Below are 22984 nucleotides of genomic sequence, written 5' to 3' on the forward strand. Positions count from 1 at the left end.
TACATGAAAACTAATAACAAACTTTCGAAGAAAAGCTCGATTTGTTAGCACATCAGAATAACACGATAATTGCACGATAAAACCATTAATTACGAGTTATTTATACCACAATTTTAATGAGGTGATAGAATGAAATAGTTTGGTGTCGGTTTTATCGTTTCGTTCGCGAGATTAAAAGAGCGTTATCACATATTTTATTCTTTATCGCGTTAGTTGCTCTCAGACTGAACCGTTTTTGTATAGTGAAAAAAATATCGTTTCGCATCATAGCTTAATGAACAGGATATAAAAGTTTTAACAATATTAAAAAGAAAAATACTCGGCTAAGATTGGAATATCAATTTTAAATGCTGCAAATGGTCATGCAGTAAAGCATTGGTCATTGCAAAACAAAACACTCTTTGTAATCTTTTGATTAATGTAGAACGAGCTACCTCAAGCAAGCAGCTAAATAGACGAGATTTATCAATTAAGATTTTTAATAATAAACAATTCCTAAACAATTGAGCTCATTACTAAGTATTGAACCTAAGCTTTTGTGTCCGTAAAAATATGTTTAATTAGCAAGTTAAACGGGCGTGTGACCAGTACTCAATGACCTTCATTGTTCTGAGCAAAAGATCTCTATAATAATGCCCTATTTGTTTCCATAAAAATTTTTTGCCCAATTTCGTAAAGTCGTTGCCTTTTAATAAATTTGATATATTCGCACACTGTATATATTAGGTATAATAACTAAACTTTGAGTAAAAGGATAATGGAAAAAAGATTCCAAAGATTTATCAGCTTCCTTCGTCTGGTCATCAGCAGCAAAGTATCGAGTTTTTTTTTTGGTTTTTTGTTAAATTTGTTTACATGGTTCCCATTATCACCATTGTCTTTAAAACGAATTATCAAAACATTCAAGTACAAATTTCTCTTCTGTTTATCAACTCTATATTTTTTTATTAGTGGCGATTGCCCTGTTTTAGTTTGTGCAATTTTTTAATGTATATTTTTTTAATCTAGCACTCACAAATTATTTTCCATTTTGTTGTCAGCATATTTTGTATTTTTGTACGCGCGCATTGACGAGTGTCATCGGTTAAATTATTTACACTATTTTTTTTACTATAAAGCCCATCGCGTCGCTAATCAACTTTTTTTGTGTTCTAATTAAGCCGATGGCTAGATAGACCATGTCAGCGTCGCCGGGCTAGTAGGTGAGCTCAGGGGCTCAAACCTGACGATGTTGTTGCTAACACGAACCCTAGCAAGAACCGTGCTTCGCAGAATCTGTCACCGGATCGGAAACGCGACCCACTGAGAAGATCCGGCGAGAAACTCAGTGAGCTGTGTCTGTCGGTTAATTTACTCGCCGAGCCCTTCGTCGCAAGCGACGGTTTCGATAAAAACGATGACCGGTGCTTAGGGTACCTAAAAGCATCGAGATCCGAGATCCGAGATGAGGTGTTTTGGGCGATCGCTAATCAACATTATCCCTTTGCTGATTTGCTGGCCGGTTTTCAATTTACGAGGTACCCAAAAAGTGCTGCTTAGATTTTCCAAAACAATTATAATAGAATGACTAAAATGAAAATTAACGGCACATCAATATAAATAATCAAAACTGATTTACTACATGTTAAACAAACAATAATGTAGCGTACCTACTAGTGAAGTTCGCGAGTCTCTCCTGCTACGTTAATATCGATTACCTACCTCAGGCCGGGAGTTTTTGAGCCTGCATTGCGCCACTTGATAACTGTCCTAACTGCCCTTATCACGACGAAGGGTCATCGAACTCGTTTGATAACCCGCGCAATGCGTAACACCGCACCAAGATCGTTGCACACCTAAATATGCAGAAAGATTATTCTATAGCATATTTTAAACAAGCTTGTCCAGGACTTGTAAGTCTCACTATGCTTTTATATTTTATAAAAGTCATAATAATATGTAAATGGAATAAAGTACGTTCACGTGTGATCTTAGCGATTGCAGGTTAATAAATAAGATAAATATAGATAAGATGTTTTAAATTGTGCACCGAACAGCAAAGGATATAGAACATTAATTAAAAAAAATTATGTATTTTTGACGTTAGCTCTTTAATATTGAAAACCGAAAATATCACGCAATACTAACATAAAATATCTTCTCACATTACAAGAGCGCACTTCGCTTTTGTTGACAAAAGCAAGTTAGTAGAACACTCGTATTGTTTGTATGATAAACGCACGTATTCCAAAAACCAGGGCTCAAATGCTAAACAATAACTTTCAAGCGAACGTGTGTGTACTGTTGTGCTCATAAACTGTTTTAATTATTATAAAGAGAACGTTTTGTGCATTGTCAGTCGAAGCCTAAAATATATATTTGGTATAGCATTATTGAGATCCAGTAAAGATAGTTATTATTTTTAATTTTTTATTGCCTATTTGTACCATTATAGAATTGTAACAGAAGTGAAAAATATGAGCGTGTTGTACGTGAGTGACTTGTTTAGTAAAGTATAATATATGTATATAGCAGTCAGTCATTATAAAAAAATAAAATTGTAAAATAATTTTTAATTGTTTCTCTGTGCGTATCTGCACGCTAATCTCCGCAATTTCTGAATGAATTTTAAAAATGTCAAAACTTCGACTAACATTAAGTATTGGATCAATTTTAAATTGAACAAAAAAATCTTGACAAGAAAAATAATTGTTATTGATTAAAAAATCAATAGAACGAGTTATCACTGTCCGCATGGAACTGCGGGCATAACTCGTGTTAAAACATAGTAACGGTACTTCGAACCGAGAATATTATTTTGCAGTGCCGCAACAAAAACGGTCTAGCTTCCCTTTGTATCGATGTGCGAGAGGCTATGGCTACAATGCTGAACGCATGTGATAAAAACAAACGATTAGATCATCACTGACAGTACTGGGCACCGGCTCATATTTTACTATTACAATATTATTATCATATATTGTGTGAAGGATAATCTTTATACTATATATATTTCTTCTGCGCGTGCGTTACTTCCCCCTCTCTGCGGTGTTTCTTGAGCGCATGTCGTCTCCTTTTTCAAACAAGGTTGGAGAACAGTACTATGGTAGGCTGTACATGATTTTGCTCCTGGCATTGCTCAGGTCCATGAGGGACCGTGACCAGTCACCATCAAGGGGAGGGGGTATGCTCATCAATCTACAAATATCATAAAACACACACACAAAAACATACACAGGGTGTTCCATAACATGTCAACTGAAAAAGGTTTATTATGACGAGAAGAGTATCGAGCGAATTAAAATAATGAATTCATTATGCCATGTCAATTTTTTTTTATATTAACAAATATTGTTGGCACTCGGTAGTTCTAGCACACTTCAAGCTGATTTTATCCTACAGGATCGTCACAGTTGCATATTCACTGAACTAACGGTTTGTTCTTTTACACTGTACAGAATATATACATACTAAATATTCTGTTTTTATAACATCTCGAAAGGTCTTTGTGCAAAGGGATCCTCTAGCACGCTCCAATGAAGCTCTCCAGTGGGTACGACTCGTCAACTTATTTTTCGCCCTCGTATCTTTTGTACTGCGTACTCCGGCTTTGTTTATTCATTATCACTCGGGTGCCAATATATGGCTATTATTCTGCATGATAAAATGTTTATATCAACCTTAAATTAAACCAGATTTTGTTGCGCGAAATTTAATAATAACCAGATGATATTTACATTAACAAAATTCAGTATTCAACGAGAGGCTTTTATTCGTGTTTTTTGAATGCGGAAGTAATATTGTATATGTTTTTGTAATTTTATCTGTTTTAAATTAGGAAACCAAAATACGGAACTTTTTTAAAGCGGGCTTCCACTATCACATACAAATTTATCATTAAAAAAAGAAATTAGCACACTTTGTTTTTTTTATTTAGTTCTTTTTTTTTTGCTTTTTGTACTGGCTAATACAATGATGTTTTAATATGACATTTGACCCAACATTTTACTGTTGCAATGGAATGATTTCAATTACTATTTTCGGCCGTTAATATTCTTATTTTGAATTTATATAGGTTGAATCTTTATGTGGTCAAAAGAGAACGGTTTTAGTTTAGTGTCGACTGCTTAAAATAATGTGACGCCGTGTATAGAATGTGTAGTGGAGCCGGCGAGCAGCCAGTTCCCGCGAGGACCGCGCGGCGACGCCGCCAGCAGTCGGCAGCACACCAGGAATCGACGCACACATCGTCGCGTCACGCACAATGAGAAGAGATACCACTCAGGTATCGATTGAAAAAACTTGCCTCATTTGGTAGCTGCCTACACTTTACACATTAATACAGGGGATCCCAAACTTATTTTGTCTAATAATAATAATATAACTCTTTATTTAACACCATATGTACAGAGTAAGCTTAAAAAACAAATAATAGACGGTGACATAAATTGGCGGCCTTATCGCTAAAAGCGATCTCTTCCAGGCAACCTTGCAGGGAGAGGAATAAACAAACTAGATGGTGCTATATCTTAATAAAGTTACATAAAAATATATACTTATATACACATGTGAAAAATAAATACAATATAAGATAGACTTACATACGATTAAATACAAATAAATACTAAAAATATGCAAGTAATTATATCGTAGGAGCCATATTATTGTGCAAGATAGTGCGATTTTAATCTGAACTTGAAAATTTTCGGCGAGGACGATTGTTTGGCTACTGCCCACTTTGAGAATAAATTATTTTTTAGTACCCCGATTTTTTTACCTGCTTAAAAACCACTCTATCGAGAGCTTAGTCGGAGTCTAAGAGTCCTCCTAAATGAAATTACAAATCGCCTCCCAAGTCTCTACACAACGCCTCTATTTTTCTGGGTCTCTTACCGCCCTCTTTAAGCTTGCAGCGCCCACAAGGGGGCGTTATCGCCCACTTTGGGAAAGGCTGCATTACTACTACTTATCTATATATTAATCCGTGAAGCAAAAACTTTGTACCCCTTTTTACGAAAATTGCGCGGACGGAGGAGTATGAAATTTCCCACACTTATAGAGAATATAGAGAAGCAGTGCACAATGCAATTTTTTTTTTAATAAAGCTTAAAAGTACATTAGATCAATAAAGAAACCATTACACACTCTACCATGTACTTGACACACACACGCATGCATCTATTTGTTTATTGTCAAACTTTGTTATTGCCTAAAGTCTGTGGTCAAATTCAGAATAGTTTAATATTGTTTATCTTTAATATTATTTGTCTATAGTGTAGTTTTGGCGAAATCTGTGATTATAGAAGTATTATTAGTATTTGACAATAGAACCTTAATAATGTTCAAAATTATAATTTCAATTAATTAGTCGAATTTCGACTACTGCGGGACCACTAGTCTATTTTATATTCTACAATTTTTATACATTAGTATAGACGTTTTATACATCAATGTTCTTTCCTTTGACCTTTTTAAGACATTTAATATCTCGCTCTAATTCGCTTTGTAAAGTGCTAGATATATGTGAAAAAACTACGCATTTTATCTACGCTAATACGCACACGACTTGTCTTGAAATTGAATGAAAGTTTATTTGTTATTGCATTGTATTGAGAGAAACAGTCATATAAATTCAAAGTTGAATTAATAATGAACCCGTATAACGTTCTCTATGTATCTCTCACGTATTCCACTCGAATGAACGCTTCTGTGAAGCTTGAACCGCAGAGCTCTGTGCATGTTCTGTGGTTTAAATCCTAACATTTTCTATAATAATTGGTACCGTGCAAGCAATATGTGAAACCTCGCAGGTACCTCGAATGTTCTGGAATGAAAATGGTGGCTCGCACTCGGGAATATATACTGTAAATGCTTCTCACTGTGTCAGAAACCGCACGTCTGACAATTATTTGAAATGTAAATTCAAGCGTACACGTTTATGAACTACAAAACGGTTGTTGGAATTCCAAGTCATGTTCAAAGCGAAATATTATTAAAATGTAATAATGGAAATTCTTCACTAATTGCTTCACTAATTTAAGGTAAGAGTTTGTTTAAGAATTATTAAAGCCATTTATTGAGAGAACAAAAAAATATTATTTTTCCAACATTCATGTACTTGCGATCTTACCGTTTCATTACTTAAATAGCCTGTTCAAGTCTTCCCGGGACACAACAATGTGACTACAACAATTTAAAAAAAATAACAAAACAAGAAGTCAACGATGTCCCTTTTCGCATTGTCTCCTCTGCAAGATAAGCATTAAACAATGCACTTATTAACGATATCTTGAAGTCTCTCCAAGATCCTATCGACGTCGGCTGTAATGCCTCGGATAGTAAACTTTTGACTTTGGAGTATTGGAATATTTGAAATTCGAAAGCTTCACTCGAACCATCCCAATTGTTTTAATTGACTTATAAATTTAAATGAATTATAAATTGACTAGTGCCCGAGAACAAATTCTTATATACATACTTAAAATGAAATATAAACATATTATACATGTTTAATATATATTTTTTCTATCGTAAAACTACGGTCGTAACCAGAACGAAATGTGCTCGGTACATGTATGTAATACGGAGCGCGCCTCCCAACTGTGATTTGATATCCGAGATAAAGCAATAAATAATACGTAACGTCGAAAACGGCGTATCTCCCTCGCCATTAGCGTTACAAAAAAAAGCAATTTCCCGGTCAAAGCGCATCTACGTTACGTTACGAAATACCACTTTACAAAGCGGCCCGGTGTTAGGTAGGTACATCATGACTTTTTTAGACGGACTTGTGGCGGCCTATATACGACAGAGATTATAGTGCCGCGCATCGTGTGCTAACGACGTCATTCTTTCTCGTGTTAAACACACAGAGCGTGATTGAGAATTAGTATGCGCTGCGTTCGAAATTGAAACAGCGACTTTAATTAATCGCTGTGACTTGTGAAGCGCTTTCTAGTATTTAGAACTGGTTATCTTGGGGATCGCGAAACGGAATTGGTACTGTAAGTTTGTTTTAAGCATAACTGGTTGTATGTTTTTTGTTCGTTGCTCTAAAGTCGTTTAAACAAAGGGGCTAGTTACAATGAAGAAATTCCGATTCGAACGTTCAAACGATGAAAATATTTAATGCATAATACAGTAATAAATCGGTCTCGTAATGATTTTTAAAAGTATGAGCATGAGATCGGTAATGTTAATTTTCTTGTTTGATTAATAAATTATGTAAAGCCCTTGAAAGATTTATGCGCTTGTAAAATATACTAAAAGTTTTACCAAGCTTTCATATATAGTTTTTGCTGAGAGAGTAACTAAACGAATAGGTTCGGAATCAACACACGACCTATTTTGAGGAAGAAGGACGTTTGAAAATATACTATACTGCAAATACCACACTAACAATTTATTGATCGATTTATTTCTCGAAAATAGGTAAGCTATAGTTATATCTCGGAACTTTTCTTCTAATTGTTTAATGGTAAAAAAGGGCAATTTACGCCAAGAGCACTTAATTATGATTTTGATTTAAAATGGAAAGCACCATTGTATAGTCTGGGCATTTTTCCAATGTGGTTTTTGTTTCACTAAGAAAGTATCTCGCAAATAGGTCACGAGAACTGTGGATGCGGGCGACTCAAGAAATTACAGCGAATGCCTTTTAAAAGCGCCACCATCTGGAGCCGGAATAGACTCGTTAAAAATGCTAGAGCCCCACTACTTAATTATCAACTGTTTAACCTTTTTAACCAAGGACGGCGGTTAGTTCGCGGCGTTTGTTTAGTTGAGAAAATTATGAGCTTCATTCTTTGAAATAAACATGGCGGAATGATAATGAATATTATAATATGTAAATTGCGTAGAGTAAAACAAACCTTTAAATTCTCGAATGTGTAGCTATTTCTAAATGTTAGAGCGACTGTACGTGCAATCTTATTTAATTATTACGTGCATTTATGTATTTAATTAAAATATATATATATATAATGATAATAATGCGGTCATCAACGAGTAGCTTCATTGTCGTTCATAGAAATTAAATCAAAACTTGTCTAATGTATTTTTATAATCATTAAATAAATAAAAACAAATAAAACTTATACAATTATAATAAAAGTGGTCATTAAAAAAGGGTTTTTGCAACACGTTCGTAAATCCGTGATCAATACTGACTCATTCCGTACGGATTTCTCTTTCGTGTATTCATTTTATTATGTACCTAACTAAGATTGTGCCTTTGTAAAGCAATACTAATATTTGTGATACCAATTTATTCTGTTCCAACCCCAATCTCAGGTTCCCTAAGACTATAGTATACCTTTTTTTATAATGGCATTTAAACTACGAGTAGAATGGATTGTTATTGGAAATAGAGGTCCCGCAGTAGTCGAAATTCGACTAGAATTAATTGGAATTGTAAGTTTGTACACTATTATGATTGTCTTTTATACATCTATAATCACAAATTTCGCCAAGACTACACTATAAAAATATTAACAAAGACAAACAATATTTAATCTATTCTCAATTTGACAACAGACGCCAAGAACAAAAGTTTGACAATAAATAGTATGCATGCGTGTGTGCGTCAAATACATGGTATGTAGTGTGTGTAATGTTTTCTTTATTGATTTAATGTATCTTTTATGCATTATTAAAAAAATATATTAGCATTGTGCACTTCTTCTCTATATTCTCTATAAGTGTGCAAAATTTCATACTCCTCCATCCGCGCAATTTTCGTAAAAAGGGATACAAAGTTTTTGCTTCACGTATTAATATATAGATGTATTATTCTGACATGTACTGCCTATTCACTTGTCAGATTAATAAAAAAAAAAAAAATAAAAAAAAATTGTGTGCATGTACGAGATCGTCTCCGGCGAAGCGTTGTTTCTTTTTTCAAAGTATCGTATAATAAGAATTGGGGTCAGCGTGTATTTCGCGTGATTGATGTATACGCTGACGTTGTAAGCACGGTGTTAAGGCCGCGGGCCAGAAAACTCGCTAATTCTATTATTATATTTACTTCTTCTTATAAATTCACGCGAAACATAGCTGTAGGTGAGGCTTAAAAAAATATTATTAGTTTTCTAACCTAAATAAATTACAAATACATATAATTGAGTTCTCACATAATTTTATCTAAATATCGTCATTTTATCAATTAGACTATCCTAACTTTGATTTTAATTGAACTTTACGTTATTATCTTAGAAACGAGAGCATTTTATGTCTTCAGATAAAACTTTGTCTCACGTAAGAACAGTTCATTTTAATAGTTTACATTGTTAAGATTGTTATATGAAAATTATGTCGTAATACATCATGTATAGGTTTAGTATTGTGAATAAATTTTAAATTTACCAAAGAACAGGCGACAGGTAGCATCAATTCTAAAAAGTAAATGTTGCCACCTGTGTTGGGGACGAGCGTGCAAAAACTTTCAGTTCCTCCAAAATAGGGAGTAACGATTACGAGATCTTGCTCTAGTAGATATATACGTGCCTTATATTGCTATGAAGTGTTTGTGATAAAATTGCGGTATCGTGTCTGCGAGGAATAGAAAATTACTTTTATAAAACAATCCTTTTTTTGTCCCGTAACTGTAAATGAAAATATCGTAATGAAAATAATGTTTATGCTGTTTTTGTGGCCGCCTGTATAGCGTAGTGACGTGAAAATACCCGCGCGGATCGAGGCGCGAAGCTGCACGTTGAATCACGCGAGCCTTCCAACTTCACCATAGAAACGAGGTGCCACGCAAATGTTCTACGTTATTGAGTAATTTAGTGTTTATCTAAACACGCTTAGTCTAATTGTTGAATGTCTTCACTCGCGTGTTGTTCGTACGAATAACGCTGAGAGCTTGTAGTAAGAAGTAGCGTTCTGTCAGTGTTAACGATCAATTACTGTACTTGTTCTCACGATTCTGTCGGGCATCCTACGAATTACGACCTTCGATCACACAAACATGAAACGCTCCGAATTAATGCTCTCTCTCTCTCTCTCTCTCTCTTTCTCTCTCTCTTCCCAGCTATTTATATGCTAATTAATGCATGTATAAAAAATAAATTTAATTCACTACCAAAACCGAGAAAATGAGTAGATAATAAATATATCATTATACCTGGAAAATAATAAAATAAATAAGCTATGTAAACAAATTAATTCCATTAATAAAAGAAAATTACGTGTGTCATGACTGCAAAAGTTTTCCCCGCACAAGAATGTTGAATAAAAATCTGCACGGTATGCGGTTGTAACATGTTTACGTTTTTCTTTAACATATTTAGTGTGTTTCACATAAAGTTCTAACTGTCATTCTCCACAGACTGTAGACAGTAAAAAAAGGGGCGTTAATTTAAAGCATCCAAACAATATTAGATCCTGGGCGACGCTCAGAACTTTAGACGTCTAAGGCCTCTGTCCACTGCAAAGTTGAGGGTGACTATAACTTATCTTATTAGTCACCCTCGGTGCCGACTATTAAGCTACATATTATACCGATCGATAGCAGCTCATGAGGTTATTTGGCAGGAGCCGATGCGTGTATGCGTGTGCGGCATACGCTGACAGACTGTACTTATGACTGGACTTAAAACCTCGAGGTCACTAGAATAATTAGGAAAGGGAACAAGCTAAACATAACATTTTTTTTAATACCCACGATGTCGACAGAACTGTCACTGTATTATTTAACGGGGAGGGTACGGTCAATAAACGCGTTGCGAATGAGGCTGCAACGGGGCCCAAACCGGAGTGTCGCTAACACTGGCTCTAGCAAGGGCAGTGCTTAGCAGAATCTACCACCGGATCGGAAACGCGACCCACTAAGAAGATCCGACGAGAAGCTCAGTGGGCTGTGTCTATGAGTCAATTTACTCGTCGAGCCCTTCTTCACAAGCTACGGGTTAGGCGAGGACGGTGACCGGTGCTTGAAGTACCTAAAAGCACCGTTAATGGGTCGAAATGATCCGTAATGACGTGCTTAGGGCCAAGGATGCAATAGTCATCGAATGCGTTATATACGAATATGATATGTACAGTTCATCAGTTCTAGTACGCGTTATAGTGTCTGCTGCATTTTTTTGCGTCTGTTACGTTCAGCGTAGATCGAAATACCCATAAGACGTCATAAAATACTCAAAGGTTCCAGTATACATCATACAATGGATAGTTACTTTTAATCGTTGTTGTAAACGCAGCTTGTTCTATAAAACGTGGTGTAATTTTCTCATCACATTTTATAACCTAACATCATTATCGCAAAATCTTAGAGCACCAGTTATGAAATATGTTATAAATAGCAAATAAGTAGCCAATTTTATATGACCGACCGAGAAACAGGAAATAGACCACAACAACTGGTTTCTACGGTGGCGGCGTGTCACCAGACCTAAAATTTAGTTCCGAAATGGGAAGGCGACAGTCGGGCGGCGCTATATAGGCGACATCCTCGATGCGAGGCTTACTTTAATAATGGCAACCTTCCCAGTTGTCTTGTTCAAATAACTTTAATTTTCAACGAATGCAGCGAAAAATTATGGGAATCCCGAATAATACTAATTGAACTAATGTACCTACTCGTTTGAAGGTTAATTAATAACTATTAAGTTTACAGAGCACATACATAACAAAACGAACTAAAGCAAAATAAATGAAACCGTTTCAGTGAGATAGCCTTGTAAGACATAACAAAGACGTAGCCTATTAAATAAGAAAATAAACTCGAAACATGATATTTTCCCCAGGAGGTAACTCTTCATTATGAATACTTTTTATCCTTAATAGTCTTTGTTAGGGTTCGTTGCTTTATTTGCCTTACAATAACCGATATCTGACTAAGATACACATTAGCCAGACCGCAGTCTTTTACTAGCTTGAAAATTGTATTCAGGTTTGACGTATTCAAAGTCTCAATTAAATTGCATAATAGCATCCTGGCCGCAGTTTTGCCTGCATGGACGTTTTACACAGAGCGGGCGGTGACCTGTGCTCAACAGTGAGATGAAAAGTATCTTATTTTTTCCCGAAGTCCAAAACATACATGTTTTTCGGCGTCAAAACGTAACGTTCGTAATTGTAATATTATTTGAGTTAAAAATCCAGTTAAATTAAAAAAAAAAACTGCTTAATTCGACTTCAATTAAAAAATCCTGTATCAATTTAATATCTGTTGACCCGTTGAAAACTTCACGAAAATCCGTGCAGTGGTTTTGAAGATATACGCGAAGGAACAAACAGATCGACATAAAATAATTGTAAAAATAGCTGGTTTATGTTCTATTATTGTATTTCTTTGCTAACCCTCTTGCTGTTTTTTCGTCGATGTACGGCCAGACCTAATGGGCGAAGGTTGTGCCGACTCAGAATTCGCCCTTTCATCAGTAATTACGAAAAAAAACCTACTAAAAAATAATTCAAGCAAATAAGAAAATCACTGGTTAAACCAATATTTTACCTATATTTTCTTATAATAACATCATAACACAATGCAATAATACATCGACATCAATACATACGAGTATGTACACCTTACACATGGCAGCTACCAACGGAGGTCTCTTTTGACTTTGTTTGCGATTGAGTCACGTAGTAACACCAAGTTCGAAGTTTTTATATATAATAATATATTTTTTTACGGAGGCCTGTTTTTTTTTTTTTTTGTAAAACATTTAGTCACTTGTCGGCATGACTCGATTTTTAAAGAAGAGAATTCGAAAATATTTTGCAGTTGAAATTTATTTTTGAAATTTTGTTGAAAATTTGTTGTTTGTGATGATTGGAAAAAATATTATTACGTTATTGCTTTTAGTAGTTTTAGTAGCGCACGTTGATGTAGTTTGCACTGTGGTAATTATGGGTGATTTCGTCTTAGTGTTAGATCTATGACGGCTTCTGGTAAAATCGATATTTAATTAAAATGTAAGGTAAGTAAACATGAAAATGTATTTTCTAAACAAAGCAACTGAACTATACTGGAAGAGGCACAGATTAGCCTGCAAATTGAATCGGAAGCGTGTTTTTTTTAAAAAAAAAACACTTCTCTTTGTTCGCTTCGGCGCCATCGCAGGATTTAAAACAGAAATACAATTTGTACTTTTAAAGGGTATCAAAGTTTTATTCTATTTTGATCACCCGTTCGATAGTAATATTGAGCGTTCGCAACAGGATATCAACGGTAAATTATGTTATAATGTGATATTCATTTCATACAGGGCGCTTTTTTGTATCGTAATATATAGGGTCTTGGTGATAGATGAAATTACATATGCAAATTATTTGGATCGTACGATTCTTGGGTAGGCGTTAGGAAAGCTGAAAAGGAATTTTTAATGCTCTACATTAACATAAGTTAATCATTGTTATATCAACGAAATTAGTTTGTTAAGGTAAACGTAAAAAGTCTTTTTTTTTAATTTCATAGTACCTGCAATTTACAATTAAATCAATCACTGGTCACCCTTCCGTGGTACACGAGTAAAAAAATTCCAGCCGTGTCTGTATATATAATTATTCTATTGTGGAATTTTTTTTTTGTTTAACTTCACGAGTAGCGATCTTTAATCAAAGTTAACAATTCCCAATTTTAGTTATATAATGCTTCAGAATACACGTAGGCAGCGGCTTGGTTGCTTCATTGTCCTTACATCAGGAAATGGACGTCAGTCCGTTACCGATGATAACTACTCACCATCAGTAGGGTTGTATCTGTCCACAAAGGCATTAGAAACACATTTGTTTGCATCCTTATTGAAACCAGTTATAAATTATTTCATAACATATAACAGAACATCAAAGCCTTTCAAAATGACGACTTAATCAAGGGAGCTGTTTCAACCGTATCCGGAACTCGTTCGTGACGCGTTTAACTTCCTTTTGCCCCCGGATAAGCCTTTAGCGAAAGCTAATTGAAACAGTTATGTTTTACTTCTTTTACGGGTGCACCCAATCCCTTTGACTTTAGACGTATGTTCACGACAAAGGTTGTTCGTGTCAACAAGGTTAGAATCAACTGAGATTCATTCTGATATTATTTATTTTACTTTTCAGCATCCAGTTTTTATATTATTCGCACAAAAATTTCTTTACAAACCTAATTAAATATACTTACGCTTAAGTCTCGTGGCTTATTGTCGATATTATATTATTTCGGAATACTGAACAGTTGTCATGGTTACGGACGATGGCAAATGTCCAGGTTCAATGGATGTGAGAATCAGTTTTTGGTTCTACACAAAAGCATACAAAATTTTGAATTTTATAGTTTAAATTCCAATTCGACTTTAGAATTGAGTCGTCGTACGGCACTGCTAGTGCTCTTAATTGGTTTTTCATTCTGCGCCCGACACTCCAGACCCTTATTCGACGTAATCAATCAGACGTATAAATGGAACTCGTAGTAATAATATTTTTTATTTTATTTTCACACGTATCATTCAACAATTTATTAATGTAATTCGTTATCCGTATCTAGTTTGTTCGCTATTCGATTCGTTATCTAAAACTCAAAAGTCCGTCAGCTATGTTTGTGCAACGGACTGTCAGGTATGACTTCGCGACCTGTTTTGTTTTCATAATACTGCGCCCGCGGCTTCACTCATAACGAATAGCAATTTTATATTAAAATACAAAAGCCAGAAGGCGACTCAGAAAGCTAACTATGTAAGATAAAATTTTAGGTGAGCATAGGGCAGGATAAGGGTGCTATTACGTTGCACCACTTTTTCGAAGCAGCGTCCCGACGCTGTCTTCAGATACTTACATACTTACATATAGATTCTAATTTTAGGTCGTCGTGAGGATCTACATTCCTCAAGCTCTGACGGCTATTCTGCAAAAACGGAATCGAATGATATGTAGGGTGTTTATGTGAGTGCGGGCCGTGGAGCCAACTACTTTTGCACTTGCATATGTCACCATATTACGAGGCGACAATTTACTTCGCTTGCTAATCACTTGGTAGAGGCGCCCAAAAAGGATAATGGGTCGGTCACGTATCGTCTTTACGTGGTGACGGAATTTCATTCCTCTGTTGAGGGTGACGCCTGGATAGTTGGTCTTCAAGGCCCACGGTACTATGAGTTGGCTGAAGAACGAATGGTGTTACCACAGCTAATAGGGTGTGGGATACTCGAAGTGGTATTGAAAGGGATACAAACAGACATATTTTTTTTATATCTACAGATATAGATTAATAGTATGAAAGGTAGTATGAAAAGCGATTGCATGCAGCAGAGATGCGAATGTTGCGATTGATGTGTGGAGTAACGAGAATGGATAGAATACGGAATGAATTTGTTAGAGGAAGTCTGAAAGTGGCATCTGTGACAGAGAAACTGAGAAGTGCGCGTTTGGGATGATATGGACAAGTGATGAGACAAAATGAAAATGAGGTTGGTAAGAAAGTGTTAGTTATGAACGTGGAAGGATATAGAGGAAGAGGTAGACCTAAGAAGAAGTGGATGGATATTTATAAGAGGGTAGTGAGCGAAGAAATGGTATTTGATAGAGGAGTGTAGAAGGAGAAAACTTGTTGCGCCGACCCCAGGTGACTGGGAAAACGGCAGGAGAATGATGATGATGATATATTAATAGTATGAAACAACAAGCAATTGAGATTGACACTGATCCGTATATCCCTTTTCATAGAACGAAAATAATTTAATTCCAAAATAATTGTATCTCGAATTTAAAATAATACAAAAATATAATCTAAATCAACCATAATCAAAAAGCTAACTAAAAGTAGTACTTTAATAGAATAAATAAGAGTAATTAGTTAAAATTTACTTATGACACGTTTTATGAAATACAGTCGGCCAAAGTTTTATTAAATCTGACTACGTTTTGTGAATCTGAATTTCTGACCTTTCTATATTGACCTCACTCTACCTCTTATTTTTATAAGTAGATTTTTTATTTAAAAAGATAACATTTAGATTGGCCTTGTTAAAGAATATAAATATTTTAGAAAAGTATTTTGATTTTAATTTTCGTAGAAAGTAATAAATGATTTGTTTAAGCCATGTTTGAGTAATAATCTTTTACGAGAGAGACGAAATGTACACACTCTTCATTAGTCGTAAAAGAGGAAATTCCTAGATTATTTTACAGTTAATTTCGGTACTCCTTTCATATAGAAAGTTTATTTTGACTCACGTGGGCTCTTTCGTTTCCATTGTTATTATATAAGGAAACACGTGCGCGAGTGGCCTTTGTGGAGTAGTAATAATATGAATTGAGACTTGGACCTCGTGTCTCAACGTGGGTGGCGGTATCCACGCTGGGTGACGTCTATGATTCTTTCTAACCACATAAACACTAGTTGGGTGGTGAGCTCTTTAATCTATCCACACAATAAAAGAAAATAAAACATAAAATGGTCTAAAATATGAGGTGTGCTTTGAAAGTTTTTTAACATCAATCCATTACTTAGTGGTCGTTGCTGAATCAATAAAAAAATGAAATATGAATTGCAATATTTAGTTAACAAGTGATATATAGAGCACTTGAATGATGTCGAATTTATTAAAACGAAAATGCTTTGTGGCGAATATAGTTGTTTAGTACGTGCGTTGAAGATAGAAGTTAACGTCAATCGATAAAGTTTTGATATGTAAGCGGCTTTTTGTCGGAGGTCAAGAGAGATGTTGCTTCTTTTCTTTATAATATACTACAAATTTGTTTATTATATTATTTATTAATTATATTCTATACTAATATTATAATGAAGAGCTTGTTTAATCTCTAATCCCAGGAACTACTGGTTCGATTTGAAAAATTGTTTCAGTGTTAGATAGCCCATTTATTGAGGAAGGCTATAGGCATATATAACATCACGCTAAGATAAATACAAGTGGAGCACCAATAAAGAATGTTTCAAAATCGGGGTTTAAATAGCTCCTTAGCATTCTATAATTCAAAAATATTTTCTTTCTACGTAAATAAAGTGGGGGGCAAAATTTTGCGTTATGCCCAAGTAACTATTCCACGCGGTCGGAGTCGCGGGTAAAAGCTAGTTAAACTTATAAATAGATACGTGTTTTGAGAAACCATTCTTTAATAACATTTATATGTTTATTAAAAAAGTATGTACATAGTACCTAGTACGTAGTAGCTAGTAGTATCTAGGAAAAATAAATCTAAATATTTCACTTATAGGAAACGCTATATAGCAAACAAATTTATAATTGCGTTTTCTGTCTTATATGAATTTAAAACACTTAAAACTTCTTCCTAATTTCTATTCGTTGTTTGTATGTATTGATGGCTTGTTTTTCTACGAGACATTAAAACATCAGTCGACATGCGGATTAGAAGAACGTTTTTATAAAAAGAAAAAACAGGTTATATTTTTATCAAAACTTTTGTTTATAAAATTAAAATGTGCAAATTTAGAAAATATCTTAGCTATTAATTTAAAAAGCCATTATTCAAAATGAAACACGTATTATAATAATTTTTACATTAAGTTTCATTAACAATTTTATGTTCGAGCGGAATGATCAAAAGGCTGTCATGAGGTAAATCAACAAAGGACCCAGTTGCAAATACATCGATTATTTCCTATTCAATCTGTATACTAGGTGACTAAATCGGTCCAGATCGTTTAAACTAAAGTTGAAGCTATTATCACCTCTCCCCAACATCAGATATACGTATACGAATAGGTATTGCTCTCGATGCACGTCAACTCCAGATGCGACGAGCGAATGAGCTAACGTAGGTACTATATATGTAATTACTCGTCGTCTGGATGAACGACAACTCTAAAATATAATATTATTATTAAATACTGTTTCACTATCGTTATTACTCTCTTGTATTTGTTAATTGTATTAATTTAATTATATTTTTTGACTTGTTTTTTCTTTTATTGTAAATATTTTTATTTATTTTAAAAAAAGAAAATATTTGAGAAAAAACCAAAAAAAAAAAAACCCGCTGAGTTTGTTTCGCCGGTTCTACTCAGGACTGTGGCTTTTTTTGGAACCGGTGGTAGAGTTAACATTGTTATTTGTATTTTGACATTCAACAAGTGTGTCATACTGACATCTAAGTTGAAATAAATGATTTTGAATTTGAATTTGTATAACAGATCGCACATACGGTGCAATAACGTCACTTATGCAAATTATGTAATTTTTCATGATAAACGTTGAAAAATTCAACATCTATACTAATATATAAACCTACAGTGGTTTTTACGGATGTTCCGTTATAACTACTGAACCATGCATCCGATTGACTTGAAACTTGGTATCCATATAGAAAATACATGTACTTAATGGATAGGCTAAATTTATATGAGTGTTGGACTCCCTAATAATAATGTTAATTTTCAATCCCCAACGAAGTGGGCGAGTACGGCTAGTATTATTATATAATTCTTATATAGTTCTGCTAGACTATAGATATAAAATAATATTTAAACTACAACTTTAAATTTCATCAGTAAAAGCAAACATCTGTCTCGTCTCACTAATAACTATTAAAAATTTTATTTTCTCATGCTCAGTTCAGTGTTGACAAAAATTGCTTTATAGCACCGTAATTGCGAGATGTTGTTATAATATTTTACTGAAAAAACTGAAAAGCGGATTAAATAATTTAAATTTTACGGAATAAAATGTACATAAATATTATATTATTCTTTCTGCTTAACGCTAAACTGTAACTGTAAATTATATACCATCAAAAAATCACACAAAAAGCTAATTTTACCCAAACTAATTTTCATTGAAAGTTTTATGATATCAATTTTTATATTTAACACATAAGACAGTCATATCCCTTTAACAATCCATCTAAAAAAGTACCTGGTTCTGTGCACTCGAATTTTTGTCATCCCTCAGATGTCTTCATAATCACATTATAAATTTTTTCTAACCCTGAAATATCCTTTTGTGCAAATATATATAAAGTAATTACTATCCGAAATTTCATCACTGCTGTGCCATTCGTTTCTGTAATATACGGCTGTAACATACGGATATAAAGACAGGACAAAATAGCAAGGATTTCGTTATTTGCTACTTAGTTTATGAAGGAGTAAAAATTAATGTATTGTTTTAATTCAATAATTAGCGTAGCAACCTGTCGGGTTGATTGTTGATTATGATTATTATACAGAGCATGTTTTTAAAAAGTGTAACACGTTACGTTTTGGATAAATTATAGAATATAAATGGGGTCACAGTTGGAAAAGGTAATAAACGATCATGTGCTCCTCGTGTCTCGGTGTGTTTGTATTAAATGTATCTTAGAACCCCACAAAAGGTTTGTTGAAATGACCCGACTAAACACACGATTCCACGTATTAATATTATGTTTCAAACTGCAATAAAAGTTTGTGGTAAATAAACATACGTCAACCTTTCCGGACATCAGTCTTACAACGGTCGCAGTCCGTATTACTACAGTAAAGTTCTGTCTGTTTGTATCTCATATGTACACGTTGCAGAGAACGAGCAAACGTTAATACGTATGGTTGTCACTTGGAGGACTATTTACGTTGACTCGATTCGATTGAGCCACTCCAAGTTTAGCGTTGGGGTGTTCTATCGTTGATAGCATAGTATACATATAATAATATACTAGCATACCTACGTTTATATGTATTGATTTGCAATGTGGCAATGTCAAAAAGAAACGAAAAGACTACAGTTTAAATATATACTAGTAAATGTTTTTTTATAGATAAATTGAAACAAAATTTTGCTATGATTTCGAATTAAATTTTTTTTTTATTTTTTTTTTATTGCTTAGATGGGTTGACGTTCTCACAGCCTACCTGCTGTTAAGTAGTTACTGGAGCCCATAGACATCTACAACGTAAATGCACCACCCACCTTGAGATATAAGTTCTAAGGTCTCAAGTATAGTTACAACGGCTGCCCCACCCTTCAAACCGAAACGCATTACTGCTTCACGGCAGAAACAAGCAGGGCGGTGGTACCTACCCGCGCGGACTCACAAAAGATCCTACCACCAGTAAAAAATATATTTTAAATTTAAACCGAGAACTAAGTTTATTTTATTGTCAAACAATCAATAAAAATCGATCGAAACGAACCTATAATGAAAATACTAAAAGACGATTCGTGAAATACTGATACGTGAAATTTAACCATCAGACATTAATCTTTATCGATAGTCTACTTAAGAGACAAAAGGAAAATATTTGCAGGATATTACGAGAGAATTCCGCTACCATTCGACGCTAAGGCACGGGAATGCTTTGGTGGGAGAGCTGCATTCTCATATTATTGGATAATTTAATCAGTTGTATTTCGAACATAGCTTTTAACAAAATATATAAGTAGCTTAAGATCAAGTTTGTGGTAATAAAATTCTTCGATGAAAATTTGTAATTGATTTGGAGAGATTAATTAAGCGAACTGTAGCAATAGTATAAAACTTTGGTCCACGAAAGGCTAGTTAGTCATCTTTGTCTGTCTATAAAATTGAAGTAAATTATATATTTTGTAATCATTTTTCTATCTATGCAATACAATTATAAATTTGGTTTTACGTTTGCCTGATATCGAGAGTCCGATTGGATTAAAACCTAAATATTATATAATGAGATATTATTATATGTAGTTCTCATTGACACTGACGAATATTTTTTGAATACATTGTATCGGTTACATTCTTATAAAACTTTTTGAAGATAATAAACTGTAAAAGGAATTTCATAAAAATAACATTAAATTGAAGTAACTTCAAATCTAAAGGCTCGGTGAAATAATTCATTCATCGTAATCACTTCAATTCCCGTGACAATGCTTGGTCTTGCCTATCTCTGAGATATCATAGAAGATAGAATAGTTAATTACCGAGACGATATATACTTTACGGTCTCCGATACCGCACAATCAATTTTATACAAAGTGAAATAGAAACTCGACTTCGAATGTTGAATTCATCAAACTCATTCCCGCCATCTACCGTGCTTAATGGTGATGTCGAGATTATATTCTTAATTATATGTATCCAGTTTTGTTGGTAATCATTATCTAAAACAGAAAGCCTAGCAAAGAAATGGCTAAGAAAGTAATATTTATAATCCAGTGCAGTTCTTGTAACAACAAAAAAATATGCATGGAAGTTTTATGACGTCATCGCCTTTACAGTGCGGACGCGCGAGAGATTCTTACTAAATAGAACTGTCCCTCATACTCATCTTTAAAATGTATCACGTCATGTAATTTAAATTAGCTAGTCTACTCTATTTTTTTATTGCTTAGATTGGTGGACGAGCTCACAGCCCACCGGGTGTTAAGTGGTTACTGGAGCCTATAGACATCTGCAACGTAAATGCGCCACCCACCTTGAGGTATAAGGTTCTAAGGTGTCAGTATAGTTACTTACAACGGCTGCCCCAGCCTTCAAACCGAAACGCATTACTGCTTCACGGCAGAAATAGGTGGGGTGGTGGTACCTACCCATGCGGGCTCACAAGAGGTCCTACCACCAATAAAAAATATACATACATGACATACAGAAGTAAATTATGTTTTGATTTTATAAGTTTGATCTAATAAACTATTGGAAAATGTGCTTCAAAGATCATCGCATTGTTATTATTGCTAACATGGAGTCATTTGTATTTAACTGTAGATGACCATAAAAGCTAACGGCCCAGTTGATAGTAAGTGATAACCGGAACAATAAATATGGTCTTATTCATTTTGAAAGCCGTCACATTGAAATGATGAAGTTGCGATCTTAATTGTATAGTATAAGTGCTTTCAAGCCGAAACGTTAGAAGGAACATTGGAGGATTTCGGTACCTATCCGTACGTACTTATTGTGTTGAATTTTATAAATTAACACAAAGTAAGCTGAAGTGGAGGTGGCCTGGCCAAGGTAAATTTGAAATACCCATGGTACAAAATTACTATGGAGATAGAACGTTAAAAAAACGAGCTCCATACTTACTCAATAGTTTACCCGAGGACATAAGATGTGAACCTATACTTGCTAAATTTAAAAGCTTATTAAAAAACACTTGTTAAATACGCTGTAACCATTTACGTAAGTAAATTAATTGTATGAATATAACCTAATTTAATAATTTATAAGCTATGTTTATATAAAGCGAAGCTTGCTGTCAAACTGCGTAAGCAGTTTTGTTGGGCATGGTTTAAATGAAAGTGTAACTTTTTATGAATAAATATATTACATTCATACATATATGTCGCAGAACTGACGAATTCTGGAGTAGACGGGTTCTCGAGTGGAGCGGAAAAAGTAACATGGAACGCTCCCTGGATAGGTAGTGCGATAACCTTCGAAGGGTGGTAGGCAAAAGTTGGATAAGGAGAACCGAAGGCCGGGCTCAGTGTTGTGGATTGGGAGAGGCCTATGTCCAGCAGTGGATGACTGTGGGCTGATGATCATGACGATGATGGTGGATTAATAAAAAGATCGTGACCGAAGGCTCCTACAATTGAGCTTGGAAATTATGTGACATTAATCGCTTCGCAACGTCACAACTAAACATGAATCCTAAGGGTACGGAAGCTATGTGAACCCCCGACAGCAGTTATAACGAAATGTCGACAATTATTTAGCCACGTACCATCCGGCTATGGGATGAGCTCCCCTGCATGGTGTTTCCCGAGCGCTATGACATGTCCACATGTCCTTCTTCAAACGAGGCTTGTGGAGAACATTAACGAATGTAATAGTGGTCTCGTTAACCGCTAACAGGAAAGACAGCGGTTTCGTTAAACAACTTATTTTTTGATACGATTAAGTTTATAGTAGAAAAAAAAACCAGGTGAATAAACTTCAGACAGAGGTCCCGCATAGGCTGTTGAGATAATATGACGATAATTGAAAGTATAATATTGTAGGAGCTCGGGATCCGACGTCATTTACATAAATTTGTTTATTTAGGATTTAGTAAAAGATAACGTATCTGTTTCTAATAAAATATTGTTTTTTTTTTAATAAAAAGATAGGAAAAGGTAACTTAATTAGAAAAAAAAAG

The 22984-nt window shown here is 34.5% G+C and overlaps 1 protein-coding gene across 8 annotated transcripts in view; it reads left to right on the plus strand.

The window, feature by feature from the left end:
• LOC101744871 (disco-interacting protein 2) overlaps positions 1–22984 on the plus strand; it is a 147955-nt gene that overhangs the window by 45930 nt on the left and 79041 nt on the right. For 3 of the 8 annotated variants that reach the window (XM_038013678.2, XM_038013685.2, XM_038013688.2), the window contains exon 3: positions 4133–4264. The exons of the other annotated variants lie outside the window; for them this stretch is intronic. In XM_038013678.2, the coding sequence (XP_037869606.1) occupies positions 4133–4264 (132 nt within the window). The remainder of the gene's footprint in view (positions 1–4132; positions 4265–22984) is intronic. 8 annotated transcript variants of the gene reach the window in all.

This window comes from Bombyx mori, chromosome 1 (assembly GCF_030269925.1).
Source record: "Bombyx mori chromosome 1, ASM3026992v2".
Classification (NCBI taxonomy): domain Eukaryota; kingdom Metazoa; phylum Arthropoda; class Insecta; order Lepidoptera; family Bombycidae; genus Bombyx; species Bombyx mori.